We start from the raw sequence: 12,973 nt of genomic DNA, 5'->3' as shown, positions 1-12,973 counted from the left end.
GCGATGGACTTTATGAGGAAACATGACATGCACATCACACAGAGCACTGTTGCCGATCTTATTAACAAATTCAAAAAGACTGGAAGAAGTGGAGGTCCACAACAGCCACTGAAAAAGGCACAACTGCCATGATACTGGCACACATACTCCCCTATGTATGGAGACTTTTTGGACACCCTGTAGTTCTGAACATTTAATGGCGCTAAGCAATCACCCTTTTAGATCATGTATTGTAAGCCTTTGGATTAATTGCAATTGTTCTAAATAAGTTTCATGTGGATATTTGAAACAATTATGGTATTGTTGTGATTTGTTTTTTTTTTAATGTCGTTTTGGGCAAATAAATGCAGACCGTGACACATCACGGGTTCACCTCCTTGTTTTAATATTTTGCAAGGCATCTCACAATCCCACTCTGTAGCAATAGTCTTTTCATATTGTGCTGCCCTAGTAAGAGCGTGGAAAAACGTAAATTATACAGTGCTGTGGCTCTTGAGGGATGGAAATGGGGAATCCTGCTATTGGATCATATTAACAGTCAGTGCTGGTACATGACAGACCATTCAGTGAGCTGACAGTTTTCACCATCAACTTTGAAAATACTGCATCCTACAGTAGTGCAGGCAAAGTGATGTTTACTCAAGGTGACAGTAACCTGGAAAAGAAAATGATCTTTTAAGGAACATTCTAGAGAGTCTTGCGAGGGCGTTTCATGAAGGACAGGCTGTAGTCACCGGAGGGGGTGGGCTTCTGCCGCTTCATCTGAACTTGTGACTGGGCGGTGAGTTGCAGCTTAATGGCACTTGAGTTGATCTTGGCTGCCGAGAGCAGCTCCTTCATGCCCTTCATCTTCTCACTGTGGAATGTCACCATGGGGCCGCTGGACACTACCGCTGCTTGGGTAGGGGAAGGAACAGGACTGTTTGGGGAAGACGTTTCGTTCTTCCCGTCTGTCTCTTTCACTCGTCCTCCAGCTGAAGAACGACGGCGGCCTCCTTCTCCACCCACTTTTTTGGGCTGGCCAGGCTGGGAGGGCGGAGCTGCACTGGTAGCTGGTGGAGAGGATCCTGCAGATTCCTCAACTTTGGACTCGCGTCGTGGGCCTCTCCTTCTGCCCTCACGGGGGTCGTCGCTGGCTTGATCATCATCATCTTGTGGCTCTGCCTCTTTGGTAATGATTGTTACTTTCTGTCTTATCTGAGAGAAAGAAGAATTAATCCACTAAAGGAGGAATTCCCCTCTTGCAAGAATGCAACATTGTGAAACAGCATTTTTTGGGGAACACACTACTCTGATAATGCAGATACACTGTAGCAATTTGTACACTGTACCTACTGTAGAAATGCTATTAGTACTATTTTACCACACTGTAGCATAGTGCACAGTGCAATCTCGAGTAAACAAATTCAACTCAATGCCAACAGCGTCTATGGGGATGCCTCCACCACAAGTCTAATCTTTCTTGTGGCGAATTTATATGACAGAAACAACTTTAAAATATACTTCAAACAGGAAGAAGCCATCGAAGAAAAACTATTTCAGACATTTGACCCTGTTGGGATCAATTTCAAAATCTAATCAGTTCATCTCCTGATTACAATGATAAATCCATCTAAAGACCGTACAAACATTCAACAACTTGTTCTTGAGATGTCACGCTAAGAAGAATCTGACAGAATATATATATATATATATGATATGTATGATACATGACCGACAGAAAGACGGACAGACACATGGAAAGGCCAATGGTAAAAGTCATAGCTAGCCAGAAAAGGGGCCTTGAGTTCCTGAAAATGGCGTGTAAGTAGCAGCTCTGTATGACAAACATGAAGGAAACTATTGAAGAAAAACTATTTGACATTTAACCATGACTCTATTTGGATCTGCTGGTTATAAAAGATAATACCATATAAATCCGACAAACATTCAACCGCTCATTGTTGAAACATTGCGCTACTTAGAATCTTGGATGGACGACCTGAAAAAATAACGCCTCCAGCACGCAGTGGCTGAGGCATAAAAAATAAAATTTTATCAAATTAAAATAAACTAAGAGTGACTATATTTTACATGGAAAAAATAAGTTATTCTGAACTAAAATACTAACCCCCAAAATTTATTATTTTCTTTTGCAATGAGCTCCCCTGACAGCTTTAAAATGACGTTTTAGACATGGCTAGCAACTCAGGAATCAGGCAGAACTAATTGTCATACAGTAGCTACTGTTTGGCACAAGGTGTTTTTCTGGTCTATTACGGAAATATATTGTGTTTGTTGTGACTTGGATTTGGTGTAACTTTCTTATTTGCATGTACAAAAAGTAGAACCGATAACCTAGTTTCTCTTTGTATGACCTTTGGAGTACGTTTTCCTAAACCATGTGGCTTTTCAAGAATCCCAACAGAACATTAGGTCCATGCTAGGTTCTGTGCAATTCCCCAATATATTGCATTTCTAATACACAGTTTTAGATGAGGTCAGCGATCAATAGGCTTCTTAAGTTCAACTACATATGTATAGTTATGTGAAAAAATAAGTACACCCCATGGAAATTGTTGGCTTTTTCTTTTTTCATATTTGGACAAGCAGATATTTGATCATCTTTGAAACAGTGCCTATTAATAAAGTTGATATACTTGAACAAACCCACAAGGAAAATGAGCTTTTCAAACATTTACCCAACAAAAATATAAATAGATGTGATATTCTTCTGTGGGAAAAAGTAAGTACATCCTTGGGCTCAGAAGCTGGTATTGCTCCCTTTAGGAGAAATAACTTCTTGTAGGCATTTTGCATAATTGTCCACCAGTCACTGATATTGGCTTGCTGTAATTTTTGGCCACTCTTCAATGCAATATTCTTACAGTTGCAAAAAGTTTGAGGGTTTTCTTTCATGTACTGTCAGCTTCAAATCCCCCCACAACATTTCAACGACACTCAAATCCAGGCTTTGACTAGGCCATAACCCTTGATTTCTTCTTTTTGAGCCAGTCCTTGGTGGATTTGTTAGTGTGCTTAGAATCATTATACTGTTGAAAGGTCCACTTTCAGTTAAACTTCAACTTGCAGACAGATGGCCTCACATTAAAAGCAAGCACCCTTTGATATGATGCAGAATTCATAGATGAATCAATGAATGCAAGCTGTCCAGTCCCTGAGTCAGTGAAGCAACCCCAAACCATAACATTTCCACCACAGTGCTTCACAATTGGTATGAGGTGCTTCTCCTGAAAAGCTGTCTTTGGTCAGCGCCAAACATGTCTGCTGTTACTGTGGCCACACATCATCTTTGACTCGTCTATACAGAGCACATTATTCCAAAAGGCTTGGTCTTTCCCTATATACTGATTGGCAAACTGTCATCTTGCAATGGCTTTTTCCTGGCACTCGTCCCATGCAGGTAAAATCTGTGCAATCTCTTTGATTGTGGATGCCTGCATTTTGACAATAACAGTTGCAAGACTTACTAGCAGATCCTGTGATGAAAAATTGGGGTTCTTGGTGACGTTTAGCATCAACCATTCTGCTCTTGGGCTGAATTTGCTGGGACGGCCAGTCCTGGACAAATTAAGTAGGTTCTAATCACTGGCACACCTGATCTTAATTTTATGGATTTGAAGGTGTGATAAATACAGGGGTGTACTTACCTTTTCCATGTGACTGATCGGTTTTATTTATTTATTTATATTTGATAGTGCATCAACTTTATTATTTTGCACTTTTTCAAAGAGGATCAAATGTGTGCTTGTCCAAATATGTAAAAATCTACCACTAAGTTTTTATTATCCTAAGTAGGTTTACCTGAGCATCGAAGCGGCTGAGAGACTGAACCAGGAAGGTGGCCCAGCCTACATGAAGCACTGGTGTGGGACTTCCCTCTTCCCATTTACAGATTCCATCATAGAAACGCAACAAGTGCGCAAAGCACTCTGGGTCCTGTAAGGCAGAGAGGGCTGCGGCCTGCCTTGGTTGGTCCTACAGGAAGAACACAAACAAACATGCGAGAAAACAGTTGAGTTTCACATACGTTTGTGATAATTTGAGAAATGGTGGTTGTTTCTAACTTGTTAGCTTAAATTATACCTTTTCTGCTCCCTCAGTGCCCTCTCCTCCACTCTCAGCAGCCGTCTCCTTGAGAAGGGTGGGGATGACATCATTCGCTATATCGAAGAACTCCTTATAGATCTCCTCATCCTCACGGCAGTAGTTGTAACTGAGAATAAACAAGAGGAAACTCGTGATCAGAGAACTTTTACTCTCGAGGTCTCTTAAATGACGCATTTCACAACATAAAACCTCAAACATTAGCAGCACATATAATTTAAGAAATCACTTGTCTAATGACTAAAACAGTGGATGCACGGTTTTGATAGCGAGTTCGTGTTTTAATAAAGAATACCTAGCTTTAATAAATATTTAAGGTTTGGTCTGCCCTAAACGTGTGTTGATTTTGCTCACTAATTACAACACCAGTTTTCAAACTGTATCCTGTAAGACCCATGTCATTACATTACAATTCACTCAACTCACAGTGTGCTTGAAACTCAAAGATAATTAGATAATTATTACACAGTTTATTAACTAATTAACACTGTGTGACAGCACTAACCGAGTGTTCCAAGCTGCCAAAACACAGACAAATACTTTTTGGTCAGTTAAGTGCAGGACTGGCTTTTCAAAAACTATTTCTTTTAAAGGGTCTAGAATATGTTTGAAAATTGTTTGTAAAAACATTCAAAATGTACAACATGTCCAGAAATAGTTGTTTGGAAAGAGAAGGAGGGAGCACTCCGTGTCCAAAAGGAACAGGAAACAGGAAGAGAGGGAAAGGGAAGAGGCTGGGTTTTGGGCGTGTCCGGTGCAGACATCCTTCAGGACACATAAGCAAACCAGATACAACTATTTTTAGTTGTTCAGTCTGTGCAGCATGTGCTTACAGAGAGAAAGGTACAGATCTAGATCCCCTCCCCAAATTTTCCTCAGTGCTAACAGGTTAGGATGCTGGCAGATAAGACTCTATGCCGAGTAGAACAATACTAAGAAATACAGGGAGTCATACATTGGGGGTAATAACCATTTTGGAAGACATTTTGCTAAAAAGTGTTTAATACATATTTTATATTATTTATTTATTTTCAGATAGCCTTTAAGAATGTCTTTGACAAAAGAAAAATGTATTGAAATCACTCTCATGGCTGGATCGGAAACCTGTCGCGAGGATGTGATGGACTTTAACAGGAAACATACACACTCACACAAAACACTGTTGCCAAACTTAAGAAATTCAAAAAGACTGGAAGTTTTGCAGACCAACCAAGAAGTGAACGTCCATGAACATCCAACTGACAAAGGCATAACCGATGTGGGGCTGGCAAACAATCTGGAGAACTTTGGGACAACCTGTAGAATGGCTCCAGCAGCCATTATAATGCTGCATTTACAGTAGCTTAATCACAACTGAAAATATATGGACGTTGGATTTTGCTTAGTTAGAGCATAGCCAAAAACACTTGTGCGTGGTGTATAGGAGAGAATCTTTACACAATCTTTTGCCCTACATTGTTCTTGAGACCGAAACATCTTACAGGATGATAGCTTTCTGAAAGAGAGACCACTAATCACAAGTATTTGCTCTCCAAAACAAACATGCACACGTATGTCATCACTAAACAACAGACCAACACTGCCATCTGCTGGAAATAAATTACAGTAACGTTACTTCAGAATAAAAATTACATAAGGTTATGTAAATAAAATCTATCAGGTCGCGTTTTTGCAACGAAGTCTTCAGTATGGTGAAAAGAAAGTTAGACATTTAAAAACAATAATGTTTTATTTAAATTTTTTTTTTATTTTTTATTTTTTTTAAAGTGCTAGCCCTGATACTTACTCTTGTATGACTGTAGCAGCCTCGGCCCAGGCCCCCAGAGCGTCCTGCACATTCCTGTGTCTGTAGTGGTATCCGGCCAAGTACATAAACGGGTAGATATGCTCATTGTTGTAGTACATCTTGGCGGACTCCACAGCCTTGAAAAAACACAGTGAAAGGTGAAGTATGTGGTTAGTGATGAAAATCTGGTGTGGCCAAAATTAATTCTACCTTATCCATTTCAAACACCAGTGGGATTAAAAATATCACATGAATTCCTTCTGTACACATGTGCGTGCATGTTGAGACCGTATGATGCCGTCATGAATCTCTCGCTTTATACGCATCTTTGTGTACATAATTACAACTTGTGACTACAGTCTGAGCTGCAGGTATCCAACTGTTAGTGGTGCTAGCGTACCGCGTACGGTCCACTGCCGAGCTTGCTATGTTAGCTGAATCCGCTAACATGAAGTGCTTTATTTTGGTCATCTTAACATGGCCTGTGTTCTGATGCCCACAAAGCCATGCAACCTCATGCGAGCCCTACAGTCACTCAGGCTCCAAGCAGGTGCCTGAACACCTCACATTCACCCCACAGGTCAGGTCTTAAGCAGCATCCATCCCCCACTCCACACCAAAATAATAAAGGGCCCCCAATCACTATAGGGCCTAGAAGGCCTAGGGCTAACACTGGGATGATTTACAGCTGATAGGGCAGCAACAATCAGATCATCAGTTCCTGGTAACAGGGTCACAGGGATACAAGCTCCAGTTCTGCATTCAGCCCCAATGTGCTCAGGGCCTTGTCCATATCCAACTCCAACAAGATTGCTACTCTGACTGAAGAAGTTCATTCCTCCTTAGATAGCAGCACAATCATTATATTAAAAAAAGAAAAGAAAATAATAGACCCCACAGTTCAGATCAAAGGATCCTACTCAGTGTACTCAATGTTTCCATCTGACTGTAGGTTTGAAAGGGCTGAGCTGGTTTTTACAAGCCCTCCCTAAAGTTGCTAAACCTGTCAGATTCACACTGTGCAACTGCTTTCTATCAGGGGATCTGCACAATACCGATTTCTTTGTTCTCATACACACTGGAACACATGATTTTTACAATTAGTGCCCCAGTGACATGCATCCGAATTCAAGCGGCAGTGATTGCTCAACGGTTGGTCTGGGTTACTGATCCGAAGGCTGAGGGTTCAAGCAATCACTACCAAGGTGCCACCGTCAGGCCCTTGAGCAAGGCCCTTAACCCTCTCTGCTCCAGGAGTGCTGTATCATGGATGACCCTGCACGCTGACCTTTGCTTCATAACAAGCTGGGATATGCACAAAAACAAGAATTCCACTATGCTGTGAGGCAAATTTAACAAATAAAGGTTTCTTCGTCATCATTTTCTAATTCAAAGTCTTATCCTTCAGCTTTGCTCCATCTCCACAGATGTCGTACTGAGATGTACAAGATGTATGCAAGCAGCACTGTCTCCTGTAACAGACCGAGGCATCAGGATATTGTCATATTTGGACGACTGGCTCCTGTGTGCCGCCATCAAGGAGTATTAAGCCATTTGGCCTCGCTGTGCACTCGAACACTAAAACGGCCCACACTATCCACTAGCGTGATGCCAGATTCAGTGAGAACGCTAGCCAACTTGTGGCGGAAATAACTGCGCTCGCCAACTGGAGTCCGCCACGCCGTTTTTTTTTGTTTTTGGTACTACCTCCTGCTGAGGAGATTAGGATCACTAATGGTGCAGGTGCAGTTCTCTTGAACTTGCTGGAACGAAGAACTTTCAAAATCAGCCTGCGCCTGAACCCCAGACATCACAGGTACAGACACGTCCTTGTCTCAGCAAGAGGTGCACAGACTAATTTGCTGGCAACAAAGGTCTTCCTAACAAAAAGAGGCCCACTTTGGAGCAGATATTCGCCTCCCTCACTGACTCTAGCATAGTGTAGGGCCACAGGGGGTATGTGGCCTCCTGGTGTGCGATCATATCAACCAGTCATACTGCCTGCAACATATTGAACACACTCAAATAGTAAATTCAACCAAAGAATCACAGGAGCTGTGAGGATACATACAAATGCAAGTGTCTGATTTGAGAGCATCCCCACCCCCCCATTTCTTTCTGATGATAAAAGCTCCAGCACCTTGAGATGGATTGAAAGAGGGTCTCCTTTGCCCAAAGGTTCTTGATCTTCAAGGTCAGCAAGAGTACCCATTGCCATTGGATACCTGAGAGACAAATAAATAGTTCAGATCGCTGAGCAGGAGTTTCAAGATAACCACAACTGTAATTATTTACAATCTTTACAACACACCTGTCCAAGTCTCCTCGCTCATACAGCAACCAGAGCAGCCTCTGTGATGGAAGAAAAAGAACGTTATAAGACAACGTCTCCTGCTTAGTCTCTTTTCATTAAAAGCATGCACCGTCCTAGAGCTCACCTGCTGAAGTTGTAGCAGCTCAGAGCTGTCTGTGTGTAGATCTAAAGACGGGTTGATGGCGCAAACCATGAATGCTACCTCCATGTTGCGGTTGCACTTCATGTAGGATCCTTTCAAATACAACCAGCTCTACAGAGATAAATACCGTAACAAAATGTAGTCGAACAAGTCTGTTTCCTCGTCATCTTTTAAATAACGCTGATTCTTATGTTAATTAACATGTATTTTTATGGCTGATTTCTATGAAGTACAATATAAAGTGTAACTACACTAATCTCACCCTCTCGTTGACTCCAGCACTGACTGTCTGGCCTCTCCTGTCCTCGTTGCCCTTGCCATGCCATGTGACCTCAGCGGTTTCTTCACCCCCTTTGCCAAAGATTACCCAGGCGTGGTCCTCAGACAAGGCCAGATGAACATCCTTCAGTCCAAGAACCTGACACGCAGCCACCACTGCGAATGCCACGCCCGAGCTGTCCAACTTCGTGCCTGTTCGGAAATCAAAACAGAGATGAACCAATGACATTTTCTGGGCAAATCATGACTCGGCTAAACGTATCGACAGTAGCGAAATCTTGGAATGAGGCAACGTAACACTACAAAGACTAAACTAGTTATTACTTGCTTAGTAATACTGCTCTTATCTATCTGAAGTGGCCCTGAAATGCCCGCTAATATAACCACACTGACTAAAGGACTTCGATTAGGATAGACCTAGGTGCTTCTTAAAGAGAAAGTTTTATTAAGGGAGGGGGGGGGGGGTCTTGCCATGTTTCTTTCTCTTACCCGTTATGAGACTGAAGAGAGACTGAATGTGGGCTCTGTCCTTGAAGTACGATCGGCTCAGACTGTTCCAGATCACATCCGAGACCTTCTTGACGAGCTCTCTGCTCGAACCTGAGGCCGGCCTGCGGTACAGTGACAGATCCACCGCGCCGCGGATCTGGGCCGTGAAACGTTCATGCAGTGCTGATATTAAGCCCAGGTCTACTGTAGGGAAGCAGGAGTTGAGGCAGTCGCCTTTAAGGGGTTCAAAGCGCACTCCGGGGACGTTGACAGGTACCACACGGTTGACTGCCAAGAAGTGCTCGACGAAGCCCAGCACCAGAGATAGCAGTGCCAGATCTGGCTCGGGGTTTCCCAACTCATACTCAAAGAGCTGCACCACGCCATCAATGCCACGCAAGGGGAAGTGTTTCTTCTGAGCTGACCGCAGGCCCATGTCGGGATGCTGAGTTTCAGGAAGGGACCTGTTGCACTATAATTACCTGGAACAGAAAGTAAAAACATTTCAAGTTAAAAAAAAAAACAAAAAAACAAACAAAAAACGAAGATTCAGGCCATAAACAGAGCACTTGCAATGAAACAACATGACAGCTCATATTCATGCATGTTAAACCTGCTGGTTCATACAAGATCACGGCTACAACCGATGGAAACATAAGGATTACACCAAAATAGTCAGATTAACAACACTTTAACAAATGACTTTTTGTTCCTGTCAAATTCCTAACAGTTCCCGCGTGCAGAATGTGTTTACACGTGTGTTTAAATGTTACATAACCTACTGGCACCTCAGTGTCTAGACTCTCATTAGGAGCTCCTCAGTGTCTAGACTCTCTTTAGCAGCTCTTCACCAAACCGCATAGACCCGCACCTTCAACGAGTTACTCACAAGTCACAATCTTAACGCTAACTGAACAGAAGTTCACAGCTAGCATGTTAGCAGTCACATGCTCCACGCACACACGTTAGCAGCAACAACAACTATTTAACATTAGCCAAACATTTACTGTGCTCCACCAGCAAATATCCACATTTCGAAATCGTTGGCTTTCGAACTTTCGAAACCGTGTCTGTCATACACACCTGAGCTGAAAATTATGTTCACATGCTTTTGTTTTGTCCCTCGCTTTTGCCGCGCAACACAGTGACTCCAACCCAGAAAAACATTCAAGCAACATACAACATCCCTTCAGCACTGTTACACACTAACGCGGGCTTCGTCCCATCCGTATTCTCAGAACTCAGTTGCACCAAGATGGCCGCGGAAGAACTAACATACTTCCGGTTCGAATGACGCACAATAGGGAAATGTATTATTCTGGGTGTGGTCGTGTTTCTTATTCGGTTACATATCAACTTTGAATATAAATTGTAATTATTTATAATTGCGCAAATAATATAAATATAAATCAAGATATTATTATTATTATTATATTTACAATATACTATTATTATATTTCAAAACTACACAGACACAAAAAAAACATTCAAAACTAAACGCGGAAGCGATAGTATCATCAATTAGGTATTTGTGCTTTGTCATCAAAATGGACAATGTTAACGCTTCTTTTTTTGCGCGTTTTTAAATGTTAAATATTTAGTTTGCCAGCTGAGGGCAGCAAAGTTCATAAAATGTCAATTATGTCACTACATTTGTGACGTTTGTGTTTATAGAGTATGATGAATGTGAGTGTAGTATGTGGTTTATGGTTTTTAACTATATAGTCACACCATGAGAACAATCATTCAATTCAAACACTTTGTTCCATATAATTATTGTATGCTGTAGCATTACAAATTCCCTTCACTGGAACTTACAGGCGCAAACCTGTTCCAGCATGACAATGCCACTGTGCACACAGTGACCTCCATGAAGACATGGTTTGCCAAGGTTGCAGTGGAAGACCTTGAGTGACCTGCACAGAGCCCTGAGCTCAACTCTGGAACTTGGAACATGGACTGCACCCCAGGTGCACACCAGGCCTCCTCACCCAACATCAGTGCCTTAGCTCACTAATGCTCTTGTGGCTGAATGAGCACTAAAGCCCACAACCACCCTTCAAAATCTAGTTGAAATCCTTCCCAGAAGAGTGGATGTTATTATAACAGGAAAGTAGAGACTAAATGTGGAATGGAATGTTCAGAAAAGCACATATGGGTATGATGGTCAGATGTCCACAAACGTTTGGCAATGTAATGTATCAAACTGGACTTTTCCTTGCACAGGAGTGGTACAACCAGTAGGAAGGTGCATGTGGTATACCTTTAATTAGGTTTTAAAGTAACGCTTTAAAGGCACATCAATGGTCATTAAAGGTCCAATTATATATATATATATATATATATATATATATATATATATATATATATATATATATATATATATATATATATATATATGCCTTTTTTGACTGTGCATTTTCTGTAATATAAATATATACAATATACATTTCCATGAGCCAAGGGGTGACCAGGGCCACACTAGTGTCAACCATAGCCACACCTCTGGTCACCCCAGTAAATTCCATCCATCCATCCTTCCTATCCTATCCTACAGGGAGCCCGGAGTCTATCCCAGGGAAGGAGAGGGATCACACAATCACACACACACTACAGACAATTTAGAGATGCCAGTCAACCTATAATGCATGTCATTGGAATGAGGGAGGAAACTGGATTACTCAGAGGAAACCCTCAAAGCATAGGGAAAACATGCAAACTCCACTCACAGAGGTGGTGAGACTCGAACCCCCAACCCCAGAGGTGCGAGGCAAACATGCTAACATGCTGGGAAATTTTAAAGTTTAGAGTAAAGTCTTACAGAAACAAGCAAGTTTACACTCACTGAACACTTTATTAAAATACCTGTACACCTGTTCATTCTGCAATTATCTAATCAGCCAATCACGTGGCAGCACTACAATGCATAAAATCATGCAGATACAGGCCAATAGCTTCTTATAGTGCTCATATCAAACATCAGAATGGGGGGAAATGTGATCTCAGTGATTTTGACAGTGGCATGATTGTTGGTGCCAGACCAGAAATACTGGTTTGAGTATTTCTATAATTGCTGATCTCCTGGGATTTTCACACACAACATTCTCTAGAGTTTACTCAGAATGATGCAATAAAGAAAAACATCCAGTGAGCTGACGTTCTACAGATGGAAACGCCTCGTTGATGAGAGAGGTCAATGGATGAATGGCCAGACTGGTTCGAACTGACAGAAAGGCTGCAGTAATGCCGATAATCCCTCTGTACAACTGTGGTGAGCAGAAAAGCATCTCAAAATGCACAACACGCTGAACTTTGAGTTGGATGAACTACAACAGCAGACGATCATTTTAGGTTTCACTTCTGTCAGCCAAAAACTGAAATCAGAGCTGAAGTGGGGACAGACTCACCAAAACTGGACAGTTGAAGACTGGATAAACGTAGCCTGATCTGATGAATCTCGATTTCTGCTGAGGTGCACAGATGGTAGGGTCAGAATTTGGCATCAACAGCATGAATCTGTGGACCCAACCTGCCTTGTGTCAATAGTCCAGGCTGGTGTGGGGAATGTTTTCTTGGCACACTGTGGGTCCGTTAATACCAAAAAATCATCGCTTGAATGCCACAGCCTATTTGAGTATTGTTGTTGACCATGTGCATCCCTTCACGGCCACAATTTACTCATCTTGTAATTGCTACTTCCAACATGATAATGCACCATGTTACAAAGCAAAAATAACTTAATAATGGTTTTATGAACATAACAATGATTTGAATGATCTTGACCTTCCCAGTCCCCCGATCTGAATCCAATAGAACAGATTTAGGATGTGGTAGAACGGGAGATTTGCAGAATGAA

General features: G+C 41.9%; 1 protein-coding gene across 3 annotated transcripts; it reads right to left on the bottom strand.

Annotated features, from left to right (window-relative positions):
- Positions 1-363: 363 nt before the first annotated feature.
- men1 (multiple endocrine neoplasia I) lies at positions 364-10,387 on the bottom strand. Of its 3 annotated transcripts, none has more exons than XM_017472864.3 (10): positions 10,201-10,387; positions 9,118-9,599; positions 8,612-8,820; positions 8,332-8,460; positions 8,205-8,245; positions 8,034-8,118; positions 5,894-6,030; positions 4,087-4,216; positions 3,805-3,978; positions 364-1,197 (listed from the first exon to the last, which is right to left on the bottom strand). In XM_017472864.3, the coding sequence occupies exons 2-10, from the start codon at positions 9,551-9,553 to the stop codon at positions 688-690; spliced, it is 1,851 nt and encodes a 616-aa protein (XP_017328353.1). In that variant the 5' UTR covers positions 9,554-9,599; positions 10,201-10,387; the 3' UTR covers positions 364-687. The 3 variants fall into 3 exon arrangements, with proteins under 3 accessions (XP_017328353.1, XP_017328354.1, XP_017328355.1); XM_017472865.3 differs by lacking the exon at positions 10,201-10,387 and adding an exon at positions 9,900-10,170; XM_017472866.3 differs by lacking the exon at positions 10,201-10,387 and adding an exon at positions 9,906-10,170.
- Between the last annotated feature and the right edge of the window lie 2,586 nt (positions 10,388-12,973).

This window comes from Ictalurus punctatus, chromosome 7 (genome assembly GCF_001660625.3).
Source record: "Ictalurus punctatus breed USDA103 chromosome 7, Coco_2.0, whole genome shotgun sequence".
In the NCBI taxonomy this organism is placed as follows: Eukaryota; Metazoa; Chordata; class Actinopteri; order Siluriformes; family Ictaluridae; genus Ictalurus; species Ictalurus punctatus.
The sequence above is the reverse complement of the archived record's forward strand: the minus strand, read 5'-3'. Positions and strand labels throughout refer to the sequence as shown.